At 33.9% G+C, this 19,495-nt stretch overlaps 2 protein-coding genes across 2 annotated transcripts in view; both read right to left on the bottom strand.

Annotated features, from left to right (window-relative positions):
* Window positions 1-19,495, bottom strand: part of LOC134845710 (superkiller complex protein 8-like) — a 201,083-nt gene that overhangs the window by 92,532 nt on the left and 89,056 nt on the right. The window lies entirely within an intron of this gene.
* On the bottom strand, window positions 1,574-2,754 carry LOC134846664 (plasma membrane ascorbate-dependent reductase CYBRD1-like). The gene is made up of 2 exons (XM_063864049.1): window positions 2,463-2,754; window positions 1,574-1,737 (listed from the first exon to the last, which is right to left on the bottom strand). The coding sequence occupies exons 1-2, from the start codon at window positions 2,752-2,754 to the stop codon at window positions 1,574-1,576; spliced, it is 456 nt and encodes a 151-aa protein (XP_063720119.1).

Raw genomic sequence — 19,495 nt, 5'->3', positions numbered from 1 at the left:
GCGCTAATAAAACTCCTAACATTATTTTAATTTCAGTGAAAATTAATTTTTTACGAGTCAGCTTAAGCATATTTAATCTACGACTAATGTCGCTCGAATCATAACTGAAAGGGCCTTAAATTGATATATCACTCAAACCACTCCAATTTTTATTTGTGGTACCTGATTTTTTGTAGAAAACAGGGAAAATAAGAAAAAAAATTTAAACACCCGATTACAAAGTTCCTCCCCATTTTCAATGGTCGGAACAAAAAACTAAGAACAAACCGCTAAACTTATATAAAAGACCTGGAAAAAATTTATACTTGATTTTAAAATTTTTTTCTTAATTTTTCTCAATTTAGAATTTCTTAACAGACAATTTTGGAATGAAAAGCTTCGAAATTCAAAATTTTTTTTGTTAAAATTACTGGAAAAAAAATTGGATAAAATTTTTTTCTCATCATTTTTCGGTTAACAATCCGCCTGTTTTACTATGAGCATCAACTAAGGCTGAGTTTTAGGTTTTCGCTCAGATCCTTCTATCTCACCATGCACAAAAATGACGCCAAGTGAAAAAAAAACAGGAATGTTTTCCTTTGTAGTTTTTAACGAGTATTCTAGGAATATTCTGTGCTATTTGCTTTTGTTTTAGACTTTTGCTATTTTTTAGTTTTAAAATTTTAAGACATGTGAGAATTGAAACTCGTCGGTACTAACACTCACACAAGAGAGAAAAACGGAAAAACTGAAGTTTTTGTTAGAGCGAGCATTAGATGCACTACGGATTTTTAAAAACTCAACGCTCAAAATCACCCCTTCGAAGTGCTACTTCGTAGATTGCGATTCGCGATTCTCATCTTAAGTACCATAGTGAAAAAACGAATGCCCAAAATCTTGACTGCTCAAATTTTCTACAACAAAAATTTAAATGCTTAAATACCAATGAAACGCAAACCGAATGCTTACCTATTCAGCTGATTCGAGCTGGGAGAAAATTCTATACTGAGTTTAATCCGAAAAAAAAACACATCAGAGTAATCGCCAACAAGCAAACGCTGAATCATGCTGTTTTTAGATGTTTTTTTTTTAATGGGAATGAATTAATGGGCAAGTTTTTTTTTAATAAGGGGCATGTAAGAACTGCATGAGATGTATTTCATATTAATCACAAATATTTTAAACTTCGAGTAAATCCTAATTTATGCTCAATTTCAGTCTAATCGTGTTAAGTGTCAACAAATTGCACTGGAAAAAACTGACGAACTTTTTTTGTCGTTGGGAGAATTTTTTTGACATTTTTGCCAGATAACATTTTTTATTTCCACTAAACAATATCTTCAGAATTCTCAACCAAATACAGGACAATCGGAGCATTAAGAACTTGATACGAGAAGTCTTGGACTTAATATCTGAAGCGATAAGAAAAGTACAACGAGTTGTACATCATTGTATTTATAAAACTGATTCAACAATACAGAATCACATTTTGAATGTTTTTGTCTGAACTTTTTTCTTTGTTTTATTTCTCAATTTTAAAAGTGTCACTGGCGTTTTTTTCCTATTTCTGTTCTCCAAGGGTCAAAACAGTTCATCACTTGTTCTTTTCTACTCGTTTGAAATCGGGATAGATGACGAGGATGGCCACTCCCACCGAGTAGAGAATGACTGTGATGCCGAGGAAGTTGCCCATCACAGCGTACGAGGGCAGTCTCCCGTACTCAGCCGCACCCATGAATATCAACTTCTCCGTTATTCCTACAAGTGAAATGAATGCCAGTAAGCTAACAAATACGGGCTCCCCCACCAGCGAAATTTTACTAGTCAAATTTTGTTCAGATTATCAGATTGTTACAAAAAGTGGCAGGTGGACTAATTAGGCTATTACAAACAAATTTGGTCTTTTTACTTAACCTTGTAAAACCCCTCGTTACAACATAAAATTGATGCATGTGTGAGGTGAGGGGAAAAGGAAAAAGAGCCCAAATACGACCCATTTTAGTCAAAACTCAAAAAAAAATGTTGGGTTCTTTTCCGTCTTTTTCTCATAGCGATCTAGCCCCAAGGCAAAAACTGTAGCCCCAGCACAGCTTTTTTTCATATTTTTTGAAATTTATTTCGTTTTTTGGCCACCACTTGTTAAAATTTTGACTCTTTTCCAATCTTTGCCCCATATTTAAATTTCAGGCTCTTTTCCAGTTCTCCTCTCTCAAATTCAATTTTGAAAAGTCTATTTAACGTTGTCATCATGCAATGAAATTTGGCGTGGTGAACAAATTGACAACTGTGAACAGATTTGTTCTTCATACTTTACAGCGTAATATCACATATTTAGCCGAAATAACACGTAAAACAAACCTAAAACTCGGTATTTTGAAAGGGGGGAGAAACTGGAAAAGAGCTAAAGTTCAATACTGAAAAACTTTTAAGGTTCTGATAATGCAACGAATTTTTGCCGAACTTGCTGACGCTGCACGATGTACCTGATATTATTGCCACCACCGCCATCGCAAAGTTAGCAGTGCCTACAAATCTATGAATGGGCATCAGATACGCCTTGAAGTACACGGGCACTATCGGAGTCAGAAACGCCACTGTGCCGATGATAATTTGGACGAAAAACATGGCTATACTCGCAATTCCTGCCCAACTGTGTAAACTGTACATGTTCGGCAATTTGGCCCTGTTATGCTGATCGACCACTGCAATTAGTGCAACAATAATACAAACTGCGCTGATCAGGTGGATGACGGTGTGAATAATTTTCAAGGTCATTTTGTTGAGAAAGTGAAAAATTCTGAATACAATGATTGAGTTTCCGAATAAGAACGAGAAAGCGATGACCATCAGAACTGGATGCCAGTTGAATTGACTCTTCGTTCCGTCCCAGGCGAACCCGCCTTGGATATTTTCCAGTTATTATCTCCATCTAGAGGCCTACTTCACAATTGTAAATTAAGAATGTCTCCAAAATTTAGGAATCTTAATAGGGTGTGCAACTTGGCTCTTTTCCAGTTTCCCACCCCCTCGTACAGTTACAAAAAAGCTGTTCAAAAATTGCTCACACGGCATTTTGCAAGAAAGAAATGTGAGTTAGGACTGGAGTGTATAACTCATAGAGTAATTTCGGATAGGGTACACCGTCTGCTCGTCACGCTATCTTATTTTCGGCCGGATAGATTCGTGCAACTTCTTAGTCTAATACCGATCCTAATCTTACTCTTATACTATCTAGTCTCAGGTTGTTTAACTAGTCTCTGCTAGGCTCAATAGATCTAGGGTATACTGGTTTATTGCGGCTGCTGAAGTGCTCGGGAGAGTCCAACTAATTTCTAAGTTAAATTCAAATCTCTCTGGTGCTGAAATTACAAGTAACTTCAGCACTTACAAATAAGTGGGTTGTTAGTTAGATGGATCATGATTGGTTAATATTAAATACTTTACATTGGTAAAAAATCTAATTTATCCAATCATAAAATGTAGTTTAGATCAGGTTCCACCCATCCGGGTTTTACAGAGTTTTTTAGAATAGTTCTTCTGCGATTCGAAGGATGGATGATGGACGTTGGTTTTTGGCGAACATCATTTTCTTCCGTTTCCTCTTTGTTAAAGAAGTTCCAGGAAGCTGGAGTTAGAGACATAAGACGTTGTGTCTTCTAGTGACAACGACTAAGTCTTTGCAACAAACTCAAATCTGATTTCAGAATGGTTGGCTATGTCAGGTTTTTCTGTTCTGCGTGGAGAACTTCTTTTGTGTCTGATCTAGTTTGGGAATGGCGTGGAGATTGTGCGTGGAGGGGATGCCTGGTTACTCGGATCTGTACGTATACTTGAACATCGAGGTGGTCATTGGTCTAGTTCAATGAAGTCCTTTTCTGCGAAGTCAAGTCGTACTCTAAATCCTTTGAGTTGTGATTGTGAGTGGCATATCGATTGTGGTTGGCCATTCTCTCTCGAGTGTGGTGGGGTCGTTTTGTCTTTAGATGTTCGTCCTTGGTGTTATATTCTGATCTATGTATTGCATAATGTAATTTACATTTTATAAAGCATTTATTAGTTTAATATTTTTTAATTATGATTTTAGTTAGTTGTTTTCACAAAAGCTTTTTGTTTTAGTTCGGTTATTTTGAAGAGTTACTCACCCTTGAGTAGCTCTTATTAAAAATAGAGGTGTGGTCACAAAGCGTGGATGTAGCGCGGTGGGTTAGGCCGGCTATAGAGCATGCTCAGGACGTCCTTCCTGGTGGGTTAGGCCAGGAGTGGGAGTATGATTTCATGCGGTTTTTATGAGGGGTCCTGTTATGTGACAACGTTTTATGTTGGGTTTGTTGTGGTTTTTCTTATGTCTTGTTGGTTATGTCCTTTTTCCAAAAAGCAAATTGTTCGTGGTATGGGTTTGTCTTTCGACTTTTTTGTGTTTTATTATTTCTTTCTTAGACTTTATAATAGTCTTCAAAAGAATAAATTATCCAGTTTTAAACTGGGTTAATCCGGTTTGGGTACCGTTGGTTTCCTTTTCTTAGTCATGCTGTTATTCTATGATTTGTGGTATTTAGTAAGCTGCGTTGGTTAGTTTTGTTTAGTATATGATTCCTTTCCAACCGGGTTAAAGGAAGGTTTGAAACATGTTATTATATGTTAGAGTTGTTGAGTGTGAAAACTTGAAACTGATATTCATTATTTTAAGCAATTCTTCGTGGGCGAGCTGTGCGAGTGTGGATAGAATTTCTGTGCGAATGAATGAGAATATCAAAAGGTTAGTACTGCATTTGCATTTTATTAATTTACTGCATAGAATTTGGAAATTTACTGCTAGTTATGGGGGAATTTTTAAGTTACAAATTTTCATCATAATTAGATTTACTGCTTGTGGGGAAAATTTTAGAAATAAATTTACTGCATTGGTATTAAATTTATAAATTTATAAGTGTAAGAGATTAATAGAATTTTTGAAATCTGTTTGATGAAATTTGCGATTTTTATTTGTCTTTTGTGGTTTTTGTAGGTGATTGTCGGATGAAGGCTAAAAATCTAAAGAAAACATGGATAAAGTATGGTGAGTTTTTTAATATTTTAATTAGTTAGTAATATTCATTTAATTCATACTTACCTGTTAGTCGTCGGGGAAAAAACCGTGGGGGAAGATGTCGTGGATGAGATCGGAATTTGTTAGTAGTTTAGCTAAGATGCGGATGATATTTTTAGTCTGAAGCAGTGGCCAAAGCAATTGAAGTGCCTTAATAGTGGTTAGTTCTTCAGTGCCAACTGCAAACTCATAAGGTGTGTTTTGGATTAGATTATATAATTTGTGATTGAATTTAGTGTTGTGGATGAATTCTAAAATTGGGATTTCTATAGGTTGTACAAACTCGTGCGGGATAAGGAAGGGTCGGGATTCTTCGGCGTTGAAGGTCTTGGTGATGGGACAGAAGATGTACATTTGGGTTATGGGATCATAATTGCGAAGAATACCATGAAGGTTAGTATCTTTAATGCAATATGTGAAATTTAGGAAAACTGGTGAAGTGTATTTGGAATTAATGAATTGAAAACGATGGTGTGGTTGTCTAGAGGGTGTGTGTAGGTCAAAGTGATTTTGGATGAAGCGATAATAACTATATGTGTGGGTTTGTTTAGTGCGCAACATAATATCGTGTGAGCAGTGTAAATCTCTTTCGTGTGGTGCAAGGAAATGTAAGGTTAGTGAAAATATTTGGAAGCGTTCTTTAAAACTTTCGTATGCTTGTGTGTCTGTTAGTGCTTCTGAAATAATGTGATCAAACTTTCGGTCGAAGATGTTTAGTGTAAATATATATGGTGTCTTGATGAAAAATTTCTCGGTAATTTGTGGATTAGCGAAGCGATCGTCGTCTAAGAATTGATCTTGGTTAGCTCTGATGATGTTGTGATCATAGTATTCGAGTGTATATTCGTTAGCTCTAGGTGCAGTGTGTGTTTTTAGTGATTTTTTATATCCAACGTAAGTAAATTGTCTAGCGGTTAGTGGTGTAGTGAGTCGATATAGCATGTCCGTATTTCGCTCTATATCGATGTGAGTGTTAGATAAAGGTAAGCAAAGAGGGTTAGTAAAATGATAATATGAGGTCCAAGAGAGAGTGGGCATTAAAACGTATTCATCTACAAAGTTGCGTGTTTCGTTAGTGTCGTGGGGGGTGTTTAAGGTGTATTGTGGGAATGAGGGTAAGGTGATGGCTAAAAATTCTTTTGTGTTAGTATGCTTGGGGTGGTTGATGTATTCACGGGCTGTTCCTGGTTTTGCTGGGAAAGGATGGTTGGGGAACTTTCTTTTAAAAGTGCGGTAAGCTCTATTAGTGTTGAGTGAAGATTCAGTTGATGTGGATGATGGTGCTAATGATTCAGTATAATTTGAAGAGGGTGTAGGGGTAGGGGGGTTGGATGAATTTATTGTGGAGGAGATTTGGTTTATTGTTGGGGTATGGAGGTGGTAGGGTTGTTGTTGAAGGGTAATAAAATTATCTAGCTCTGGGGAGATTCGGGGGGTGTCTGGAGAATGAGATGATTGGTCAGAATGAAATGAGGAGTAGGTTGGGGTAACTTGGGAAGCATAAGAGGGTGTGGAAGTGATTGGGTCAGGGTTATTGGATAATATGGGTTGAAAAGGGGGTTGAGAAAAATTAGAAGAGTTATGAAAATTATTGGATGGGGATGGTTCTGAGTCGGCAAATTCATCGGGGGTTTCAATATTCGGGTTATTGAGTTGTGAGATGGAATATAAAACTGAGATGTGTGAATTAGTGTCGGAATTCATGCCTGATGTTACATTACTAGATGGAAAATCGGGTGGCGGAAAAGCAAAAAGTGGTATTATTGGGATTGGAGAGGTAAGATTGGTTGGGTGGGAATTTGATCGGTGTAGTGATCCAAGTTGGCGGCTCATCGTGGGCTAAAAAAATGATTATTTTGAGACTCAAAAGCGGTGGTATGGGGTTGTTCAATAATTTGTTCATAAGTATTATGATCTTGTGACTGGTGTGTCATTATATGTTGGATGGGACTTTGTGATGTGGTGAGTCGAAAATTTGGATTATGTGTGATGGCTAAATTTCGAAAATTTCGTGGGACTAGGGATAGTGGATGGTTATTTGGTAGGGGTGGTAATTGTGGTGCCGTTGGCGTTATGTCTACATTGTTATGTTCTTCGTCGTATGTATTTTGTCGTGTTGCTATTTTTGTGTTATATTCTTTTATTTGTGCGTCTAAAAGAATTTTGTTTATAGATGTAGAAAAGATTCCAAAAAATCCTGCAAAGAGTATGCGTGCTACGCTTGCTTGTCTGTTTACTTGTGTGTGTATAGCACATGTGTTGTAGATTCCTTTTAAAAGTGAGAAAAGAAATCCAATAAAGTTAAACATTGCGTATAAAATAGTCAATTTTTCTAAGATGTAGTAGGGCCATCCTAGAAAATCGAGGATCTCATTTTTGAGTGTAACAAAGCTAAAAATGTTAATTGGTGATATATCTTGGGGACGGTATTTTTCACCGTTTAGATATATATAATCTTTAATGTCTTTAAAATATCCGCTATAGTCTTGCGTGTAGATATCGGCAAATCCTGCGGTTTCCGCAAGTTTGCGTAAATTTTGGTCTATTGATTGTCTTTGTATAGTGTCCATTTGTGTTAATAATTCTTGGAATTGTTGTGTTCTAATGTGATGTTGAATATCTGATTTTGAATAGATTCCTATTGATTGTAAGTCTATATTTGGGTTTCGAGCAATAGCGCGAATGCTTTCTGGTGAAAATTTTTTGAGTGATTGCATTAATGTGGGATATGGAGTGAGAAGATAATATTTATTTTCATCAGGGTTTAGTTGTACTACATTGTGGCTGTTTTCTGATCCACATGGGACTGCGGTATCCCAGAAATAGGTTCTTCGTGAAAGTGTATCCACGAAATGTACTTTATTCTTATAAAAGATAGGGATTCTTTTATAACATCGTTTATCTTCAAAAACGTATAGTGGTGATACTTTTTTAGTACAAGTATAAAACCATAAGATGTTTCCTTCATAGTCTAAAAAATTTGATCTATTTCCAGATAATAAGTATCCTGCATAGGGTATTTTTAATACTGCTAGCGCAAGTGATTGTAATATTTGTGTTCGTTCTAATTCGCATAGTTGGTGTAGTGTTTCTAATTCGGAGAGTGACATTTCTTGAAAAATTCGGCTAATTGTATAATCTAGTTTCATATCTAAATGAATATCATAGTGGATATTACCGAAATATGTAGTATTCATTAGTGATAATTCTTGTAAGCGTGTGCTTCTGGTGTCATGGGGTTTTAGATGTCCACCAGGTTGTCCGTTGCTTTTTTCAAAATTAACTGGTATATAGGATGTTCCTTCGTTTGGAGGATGACCTGTGGCATATGGGTCAAGTTTTATTTTTCCAGTGGTCATGTCGAATCCTTTTTCGTATTCAACTAATATTTCAGAGTATTGTGTTCTGTGAAGTGGATTCCTGTATTTACATGCAAGTTCTGTTTCTTGATATATTTGAAAACGTGTCAATTTATTTTCTATATTGTGTATGTTTCTAAAATTAGTACTTTGTTTTCGTGATGGATGTACTTGTTCATATGGAATTGATTGTATAAAGTATTTTTCGTGAAATTTTATCATACGAGCGTGTATTCTTGCTACTTGAAATGTTGTACATGTATCTTCGGGGAACCAAACAATTGTTGCTTGTGTTCTCGTTGTAGGGTCGCAATAACCTTGATCATTTTTACAAGGTAATCGGATTCCTTGATAGATCATTGTATTATCTGATAAATCTCGTGTTAGTTGTATTTTTTCGAGTTGTATTTTCCAATCGAAAAACATTATTTCTTGGTATCCTTTATTTTTTGTGTCTGCTTTGCAGTTTGATGGGTTATTTATACCAATGTGTGGTATCCAATGTTTATCGTGTAGGTCATAGGTTAATCGTCCGTGTGCGCCGTTATACGGGTATTTTTCGTCTAGTTTTATATGTCCTTGGTGTCTTTCAAGTTGTGATTGATGTACAGAGTCTGAAAAAACTTGAAAGTTAACTAACTTTCTTTCGGAGTTTTTATTTTGTGTGATGTTTAGTCTAAGTAATTCATTTTTACAATCGTCGGGATTGAGATGTAAAAGACGTTCTATATTACTCTGATAGAATGATTCATGGTCAAGTCGTTTTTTGTTTCCGTTCGAGACTTGTGAACAATGTACTTTCTTTTCGGAAAATGTTGCTGTGAATTTATAACCTGTAACTGTTGTTGCTCGGGCTTTTGAATAGAGTGTTGCTATTACATTTGTGGTTTCTATAGTTTGTGGTTCTGTTTCACATTGTGATACTTGATTTATTGCATATTTGTGTAGAGTTTTTTGTTCATTTTCTTCACAATCGTAATGTGTTACTAATAAATCTTGTGGTCCTGTACGAGGGGAAGGGTTTATGTTTTGATTTGAGATTACTAGAAAAAGGAGTTGGAGAAAAATTAATAATTTTAGAATATACATGTGTATGATAATCCTGAGTATGGATTATAAAATGTAATGTAGCCAATTGTGTTTTTGGTATATCTGTCGTACTTGTATATTACTTCAGTAGTTATAAACGGTGGTGGTAGTGATTGAGCTGTTATGTTAGGTGGGTTTAATGGGTAGGGATGTTGGGTAATATTGTTTAACTTAACTGTGATTTCGAACTTTAATTGTAAACTGTTTTGTTGGAGTATTTGAATATTGTGATCACGGATATCGTTGTGAATATCTTGGCGATATTGTAATCTATTAAGTGCCCAGTTATGAAGGCGGTTACTTTCTTGATGTTGTCCAAATAATGGTGGAGGTGCTGTAAATGTATTCCAATCTAGTCTTAAAGGAATATTTATTGATGATTGTTCTCGATATCTGGCGTCGAGATTATTTGGAAAATTTAAGTTAAAAGGTGGTGGTGAAATCTGGCTTATTGATGGTGTTGATGGTAGTGATAATGTTTCTGGTAGTGATGAGGATGTTGTTGTATCCGTAGAAATATCTATTGGATTATTGACTAAATTTAATTCACCTTGTGTAAATGAATGTGTTGTCCAATATGGTAGTCGTGATGCCGGGTTTGGTGGGTTAAAGGGATTTTCACGTATTTGTTCAGATGTTGGTGTTGAACCTAAGTAATCTGATGGTAGGCTTGAGGTGCTACGTTGTGAAAGAAGCGTAGGGGTTTCTGGTAATATACCAATGGGGTTTTCTGGAGTGTTTTGTGATGGGGATTGAGGTATATCAAAATGAACTCGGGGAGTTTGAAAATTTCTGTTTCGTCGAGGATGTATAATTTGTCTATTTATTTCGACTGTATTTTGGTTTTGACTAGGATTTCTTATTCTACTTAGTTCTTGTGGTAGTGTTGGGTATAGGTTATATGTTGGTTCGCTTAGAGGTGCTTGTCGTTGAACTGGTTCTAGTGGTTCTGATAAACGAGCATGTCGTTCTTCAAAAGTGTATGGATTGTCTTGAAAAGAAATTCGTGTAGATGTTTGAGGATTTTGAGTAGTTGAAGGTGGTGTTGGGTTATCTTGGGATGATGTCGGTGAAGACTGATTCTGTGACTGTTGGGTAGCAATTTTTGATGGATTTTTGAATTGTTACTTTAGTGGGAAGGTTTATGTTTATTATAATATTCTTCCAAAAAAATAATTAGAAAAATTGTTGCTAGGGCAAATGTGATGATTGCTTTCTTTATACATTTGCATATTGTCAAAATGAGGGATGATAAAAATGTTATGAAAATTACAAACAATAAAAAAATATCAGTTCTACTGAAAATTGTTCGTATCATTTAGACAAGTTGTATAAATCGTACCTGTGGATATAATCAAGGGTTTTGGAAAGTTGGAGGAATAGTTCGAGTATAGTGTAGAAAATTAAAAAAATGTTACAAAAAATGATTAGGATTATTAGAAAAGATTCAAGTATATCAAAAAGAAATATTATAAAGGTTTCAAGTATTGTAAAAAAATGTTTAAGATTTATGAGTATTTGAGTAACTGATTGAGAGAAGAGCATTTAAGAAATGATCTCTTGGTCGAATATTTTTTGCTGTTTGAGGCGATTTTCAAGTGTGGTCGGATTATTTATTAGTTTTTTGACAAGTGGGTTGAGTTTTGTAAAAAATTGTTGGGGGCAATTTTCATGGTGATCGGGAGGTCGTCTTTTTCTTTATTTTTGTTTGTCAAATGATCCGGGGTATGGTGAGATTTTTATACTTTAGGCTAATTAAAATGTTAATTTTGTTACTTTAGGCTAAGTTAACAAATTTGTTTTGGGGGTATTCGTGGTCTGAGTTGGGGAAATATTGTTGATCTTTGGGTTATTAGATAAGGGAGGGGTATGGTATTATGGTGATATTTATTTTAGTTGTCAAGTTGGAGTGGTTTGCTTATTTTTGACCTGGAGGTCGTAAAGTTATAGTTATAGATGTGCCTGGAGTTCTATATTATTCGTCTAATTGGTCTTAGTTTGAGTTAGAGAAAGTGACGGATTGGATGAATCCTATTGGTCTATTTTGAACTAGAATTATTGCGTACTTGTCAGCATGTTATTTTGAAAAATGTAAATGAAAAATGTTTCGGAGGTTTCAAGGTTGTGAAGTATAATGTTAAAATTACTTTTGAAATTCCACTTTCTTTAAAATTTTAGATTGGGGGATGAATATTTTATAGTTTTTACGTGGTTGATTTCGGAGTCTTGTTGTTTTTCGATTTTCTGATTTGTCGATTTGTTCTTGGGGTATTCTTTGTTCGGTCATTTTTCTATTTTTTCTTTGTTTTGGGGATTCTTTATGGTTTTGTGTATTGTTTTTGGTGGCGGTTGGTTTTGTGTTTTGATTTTCGGTGGGGTTATCATTTTGTTCTGTGTTTTTCAGATGTGGTTCATTTTGAATGATTTTTAATCCTGTGAAAGAATATAATTGAGTTAATTCGCGGAGTGCGTATTCTTTTGGGTAATAAGGTAATAGGTTGTTTCGATGTTGAACGATTTCTTTTTTGTTTGAGTCGGTAATTTTATATGTGACCTCAGTGGGTCTTGCAATTATTTGGTATGGTCCTTTTCGAAGGGGTTGTAATTTTTTAGAAATTCCCTTTTGAGTATTAAAATTAGGTATTAAAACAAATGTTCCAATTTTTAATTCGGAGGCTGGTGTAAAACGTGAATTGATTTGTTCATTATTGTTTTGTCTTTGTAATAACTTTTTTGTTATTTTTTGAAAAATTTCATTGTGTTTTTTATCTCTATTTAGAATCCATTCGGTGTGTGTACCGGAGGCTAGTTTAAGAATTTGTGGGTGATGAAAATGATCTTCATCGTGTGTATGTAAAGGTAGGTTATAACAAATTGAGTCTTTATTTGGTTGACAATAACCTTGTGCGTTTTTATGAGAATTTGCTGTAAACATTATTGGTTTGCGTGGCTTTTGGTTAAAAACCATTTCGTATGGTGACATTCCTAAAGTTGTCGTAATTTGTGAATTATATGCTAAGGGAAATAATTTTACATCTGCTGACCATTCGGTATATTTTGTATCATTTCCGTTGATGATACATCTAAGATATTCTTGTAATGAACGGTTCATACCTTCGACTAAGCCGTTTGTCCAAGGTGCATGAGATGTACGTGGTTTGTGTTTAATGTTATATAAATGACATAGTGTGATAATTTCATTATTTATGAATTCTGTACCGTTGTCTGTAACTAAAATTTCTGGTAGTCCGAATTTTGCTATCCAGTGTTCATAGAGTGTTGTGTACGCGTAATAAGCGTTACAATGTGGTACTGGGTTAAGTGCTACATAATGTGTAAATGCGTCAACAATTACCATAATGTAGGAGTTTCCTTCGGATGAGGGTGAAATTGGTCCTTTGGTATCAAATGAGATACGATGATTAAAGTACAAACTTTGTCCTTTAAAATCTTGTTTTTGTGCTATTTGTTTTTGATTTGGGTAAGGTTTATTTAGTTGACATACTATACAATCATTGCATAGTACTTTTATCCAAATTGGTGCATTTGGGAAGTAAAAATTTTGTATAAAATTTGAATATGTTTTTTCTGATCCAGAGTGTCCTTTAATATTTTGTGTATGTGAAATATTAAAAGCTATAAGAATCATACTTAAAGGGAGACAGGGAACTGTAGATTCATTCAGGTTATACTCTAAAAGGTCTGTATTTTCGTTAATTGTTGTGTTGTTAAATTTGCGAAAGTATCGGAGGAGTGTTTTGTTTCCTAGAATGGTTGAATCTGCCTTGACAGGTTTAGTTTTATATTTGTGCCATGATTTTAGTTGTCTAATTATCGGGTCAAGATTTTGATATTGTTTCAGTGTTGAAATTGTAATTGTTTCTGTTGGAGGGAGAAAACTGTTTTCAATTTCGAATTTAGATAAGGGTATTGTATCAAGTGGGTCGTGGAGGTCAAAAACTTGATTTATTGTGTATTTTGAATCATTTGTTTGTGGTCCTGATAAATTTATTTTATCAGTTAAATTTTCTGTTTCAATTAGTGGAAAATGGTCTTTCTTAGGTGGGTGTTGTTTTGTTCGTTTTTGTTGGGTGTTATTTTTTATCCATTGAGAATATGGGATTGGTTTGAAAGTTGATGTTCCAAGTAGATCAACTTCATAATGATTATTTTGACAATCTAAATAAAGTGGCAAATGTTGTAAACTATTTATTTGTGATTGTTCAATATCAGTTTTTACTGCATATTTGCATTCCAATCGGGGTGATGTTTCGTTTTCTGCAAGGTAGAATTTTATGTTTTTGGGTATTTCAACTGTTGTTTTTCGTGTAAGTAATTCAGGTGGTGTATTTCGACTTAAGGTGTCTGGTAATGCAAGATTTTTTCCTGCAGTCCAAACTATATGTAAGTTTGGAAATTTCATTAGAATTAGTTGAAATCTGTAAACTCGGTGGTTTGGGTTAGATTTTTGTGTAAAGAGAAAGATGATTGGTTTATGGTCTGTGAATAAAACTGTGGGGTGTTTTGATCCAAGTATCAGAAATTCATATTCTGTCAGTGTATATATTATGGCTGTACATTCTCTCATTAGAGTTGAGAGTCGTAGCTCTGCTTGAGTGAATAATCGAGAATTTGCTGATATGAGGTTCATTTTATTTGTACCATTATGTGATTGTAATAGTGCTGCACCGATGCCAAAGTTCGAAGCATCGCACATTGCATAAAATGGTTGATTTGAATCTGGAATTGTGTTTGAAATTTGTTCAGTTAAAAGTTTCTTTATTTCTTCAAATCGTGTTTGATGTTCTGTGTTCCATTCAAAATTATTTTGTTGTCTAAGGATGTTATAAAATGGTCGTAGATATAATTGCATTTTATAAACATATTTACTTAAAAAGTTTAACATTCCAAGAAATTCTTGGATTTTCTTTTTATTTGTTGGTGGTTGAAGTTTTTGAATAGCGTCAATGCGTGATTTCAATGGAGTGATTGTTTTTCTTTCTATATTATGTCCTAAGAATTTAACTCTTGTCAAAAAGAAGTGTGATTTATCGGGGGCGGCCTTCAGATTTTCGTTCTGAAGTATTTGGTGATATTTTTCTAAAACATTGAACATCTCGTCTTTTGTTTGTGATTGCATAAAAACATCGTCTAAATAGGTGATTGCGTTTTTCTTGAGTATTAGTGGTCTAAAAATTTTGCTCATAAAAGCTGAAAATGCTGCTGGTCCTATGGATATTCCATAGAATAAGCGGTTGAATTCATATTGTTGGTTTCCGATAACAAATTGTGTTAAACGTCGTGATTGCTCATCTAGTGGCATTTGATTGTATGCACTATTCATATCGGCGGTTGTAAAGTATTTGCCGTTTATTTTTGTTAAAATAACTTGTATTGGTTCAATGGGCCAATTACATTTTGATTCATCTATAAGTGAATTGAGGTATCTAGCATCGAGAACGATTTTTAATGATTCTCCTTTAGCTAGAATGATAACGGGGTTGATAAATGTGTTCCCTTTTGGTTGTTCTTCTTTATTAACTGGTGATATAATGTTGTATTGTTCTAAAATATCGAGTAATCTGTTCACTTTATCATGTAAGTGAATTGGTACTTTACTTGCTCTCTGTTTTTTGAAAACTGCGTCTGGTTTTAACGGGAGATGTAGTGATGAACTGATTTTTCCAACATCGAATTTTGATGTTGCATAGACTGATGAATATTTAATTAGCTGTTTGGCTAACTTTTCGAATTCGTCTTGTGTTATTTGTAAATGTTGGAAATTAAACATTGTTAAAAATTTCTGTTGGTCCTCTGTGTAGTTACTTATGTTGAATGTAGGTTTGAAATATGGAGTTTTTGTGAAATAATCCGTATTTCTGTTTTCGTTACTTATTATATTATTTATAGATAATTCTTCATTAAGAATTGTAGATTGGCAAATATCTAGTAATTGGAGTATATTATTTACGCGATAGGCTTTTTCGTGTATTGGTGATATTGTAGCGTTGGTTTCACAATATCCTAAAAGTCCTAAAGGTAATGTTACTTGGTAAGGTGTGTTGTTATAGACATGTAAGGAAATGATATCTGAATTCGAATTTTTCAAATATTTTATGGATGAGATTGTGATTTTGAAAAATTTGTGAATAGGTTTGAATTCAAAATCTGACATATAAAATTTTTGTTTGTTTTGTTCTTTATCATATTGGTGAACTTGTTTGATTGAAAAATTATAGATATTTCCTGATAGTGGTTTTAGGTGTTTTCTTTGTTGGTTAAATATCGGGTAGAATTTTGAAAAGAATGGTGGTTGTTTATTTAATCTTTGAAAAAATGTTAAGGATGTTTCTTTTGTTTTTGTATATTTATCTTTGATTAATATTTTACTATTTAGGATGTTAATTGTTGGTATATACTTCGAAATAAATGGTATTCCAATGATATTATATTTAATATCAGTGATATGGAATATTTGTTTAAATGGCTTATTTAAAATTTTGCTTTGCTCCATTGTTCTGGTGGGGAGGAGAAATAATTGGATTTTTCCGTAGTTTATCAATGTTGATCCTTGTGCTGTTGCTAACTTACTGGAGGTTTCAAGAGGTGTTAGCTTTGGGTGTAAAGTTTTTATTTCATTCCATGTGGGGATGTTTATTATGTTTGATTCTGCTCCTGAATCAATTAAAAAATCTATTTCAAGGTCTGGTGGTTGAAATTCTTTATTTCTTGGGCTTTCTAAGAGAAATGGTATTGTCCAAATTTTTTCTTTGGGTTGTTCTTTTTGTATATTTTGATAAATGTGGTTTGTATTCCAGCATTTTGTTTTGATATTTTTATTGGTTTGATTTGTAGTGTTAATCTCATTTGTTTCTTGCGTCGTTGGTGTGGAATTTATGGGTGTAGTGTAATAATTTTGAAGAAATTCTGATTGATTTTCATATATGTGTGATGAAAAAGGTTGTTCATATATGACAGATTCATAGTCATTTTCGACTTTTATCATATTGATAGAAAGAGTGTTTTCAGTATCACTTTCTGAATCTGATGATGTACAGTTTATTTGATTGAGTTGTAACGTATCAGTTACTGTGTCATCAATACCTGGAGGGTCTGATGTTGTTTCTGGATTAGATTGTACTTGATTAATATGTCTTTGATGTTTAGGTGTACTACTTCTGTGGCGATTATTAGAATTATTATAGTTATTATTATTCCGGTGTGGTGATTGGGAATAATTTCTATAACGATTATTATAACTTGAGTGTCGATTCTGTGAATTATTTCGCGATCTGTTTTGGTAATTATTGTTTGGTCTGTTATAGTTCGATCTATTATATGAGTTATTCCTTGATTGATTGTTCGGGTAATTCTGGTTTCGGTTGTTTGAATAACTTCTATTTCGATTATAGGAGTAGTTTCTATTCCTATTGTATGATGAATTTCGTGATTGGTTGTTTGGATAGTAGTTATTTCTTGATTGGGAATTAGTTCTAGAAACAAATCGTTGTGTATTTGAATGTGATCTGGAGTAGTTATTTCGACTATTTGGTCTATTGTAGTGATTTTGTGATGAATTATGCGTGTTTCTTCGTTCTGGTGATCTTCCTCTATAACTTGAGTTATATGGTGATTGATTTCTTGTATAATTTGTATTGTTCGGGAGTGGTTTTCCTGAACTGTTGTTGCTGTAGACTGTTTTGTTCGGTAGGTTTTGATCTTTTTTCATGTATTGATGGAATGATTTATTTGGTTCTTTATATTTTTGAGGTTTATTTTGATTGTCTTGCTGTTTTTGTCTACATTCGGAAATACTATGTCCGTATCGTCGGCAATAATTACACCATTTTTTGAAAGATGGTTTGCCTTTAAAGTTTGGGTTCTTTTCGTAAATATTGAGTATTTCAGTGATTTTTTCAACGAGGTCTGTCTCTGATTCCTGTATATTATTAATATTAGTGGGAGTCGTTTCAATTCTGTTAACGTATTGTAATTTCAGATTTTCCGTTTCTTCTAGTTTCATCGTGATTTCTGCTTGTTCTAATTTGTCTACTAGTTTTCGAAAATCTAAATCGGGTTCTCGAATTGAAGAAGGATGGGATGCTATCTTTTTTATTGCTATTTTCCTTAATTGTGGTGTTAAGGTCATCATTAAGATTTCTGTCATCTTTGTGTTTTTATAGTCGTGTGTATTTAGTGAATATGCTTTTCGAACTAGTGTTTCGATTCGTACTGCTAATTGCTTGATGGTTTCGTTTGGTAATCTGCGAATTTCATTACATAAAACTCTTTGTTGTTGTTTGTTTCTTTCGGAGTCAAACATTTTTGAAAATTCCTGTGTAAACCTTTTCCAGTTTGATTTTATTTCTAGAGGTAGTACTGAAAACCATTTTTGGGCTGCGCCATCTAAGGTTGTTTGTATTAACGCTGTGCGTCGATGTATCCAGTTTTGATGTAGTGGCGTATTAATTGGTTCAGGTCCAATATTTAAAATCAGGTTTGCTGTTACTGCATTTAAATAATCTTCTACAGAGTATTCAGGGTCTGTTTCTGTGAAAACCATTAAAGGTTTGTTTGATGTTATTGATGATCCACCCATAAGGTATGGATTCATTGTCATTTGTAATGATTCTGCTGCATTTGGCATTTGAGAAAAATTTGAAAGTTGGTTTCTTGTTATTTCATGTTGTTGGAGATAATATGGGAGTGGTATTTCATTTTGCATTTGTGATGGTTGATACGAGTGTGCAGTCATTGGATTTTGTTGTTGAATTGGTTGAAAAGATTGTGTATTAATTAGATTTTGTTGTTGAATTGGTTGTTGATGTTGTGCATCTATTGATTGTGGAGAAAAATTTCTATGATTTGTACGTGTTCTCTGTATTCCTTGTCTACGATATTCTTGAGTATTTGGTGCAAATATATCTGGTTGTAAGAAATCATCATCTGAGGATAAATAATCCATTTGATAAGATGTCTGTTTTTTATTTTTATTTTGTTGAAAAAATGGGTAATTTTCACTGTGATCCTGTGGAGGATTTGTTTGGAAATTTATTGAATTAGGTTGGGTCATTGGGTTATCCCAATTTCGAGATCTTGTATATTGGTTAAAATTTCTTTGTGGTTGATTATATGTTTTTGATGGATGTGTATAATTATAATTATGGTCTGTAAAGTTGTTTCTAGTGAATGTTTTGCGTGTTTTTGATGGTATTGTCATGGGTCTGTATGTTTGGTAATCCATATGTGAATATTTAGGGGCAACCGAAGGTTTAACGGTTGATTGTAAGGTTACCTGTGTTTGTGAAGGATTTGTATTTCTTGTTGTTGTTAAATTTGGGCGTATTGGTGAAATACTTTGTTGTGTAGTTGTTGTGTGTACAATTTCTTCATTTATGAAGTGTGATGGTGTCTGGATATCTTGTTGAGTAAGATTCCTAGTTCCATTGAGGTTTTCATTGTGTATGACTGTAGAGTTTAAACTATTATTTTGTGTATCGGGCAAAAATGTATTATAGTTTAATGGTGTTGCATCAATGGTGAATGGTATTATTTTTACATAATCTCTTATGTAAGATATCGTACTTATTGCTTGACTTGAGATTGATTGTGGGAAGCTTATAAATGCGGGATGAGACCATTCGGGGGCCCAAACATAATCTGATTGTTCTGTGATAGCGGTATCATCGTTCGAGTTTTGGGGTCTAAAATTTTTTCTTGCTTGTGCAATTAAATCAATATTGTGTGTGAAATAATCTATTATGAACCATGCCAAAATTTTTTGTAGATCGTGTTTTGTATGTTGTGAAACGTCGTCTTTCGTGAAATTTTCTTTAATGATGTTTAAATAACTAGAGAGTAGTGTGATTTCATGTCGTACTCTTAAATGTTTAGATGTTTCTGTCGGTGAGACATTTGTTATTGGGATTTCGTTTTCTAATATCGAAATATAACTATATATTATTGCGAAAACTTCATTGGT

This window comes from Symsagittifera roscoffensis, chromosome 5 (genome assembly GCF_963678635.1).
Source record: "Symsagittifera roscoffensis chromosome 5, txSymRosc1.1, whole genome shotgun sequence".
NCBI classification, from domain to species: Eukaryota; Metazoa; Xenacoelomorpha; order Acoela; family Convolutidae; genus Symsagittifera; species Symsagittifera roscoffensis.
Note: the sequence above shows the minus strand (reverse complement) of the source record. Positions and strands in the feature narration are given on the sequence as shown.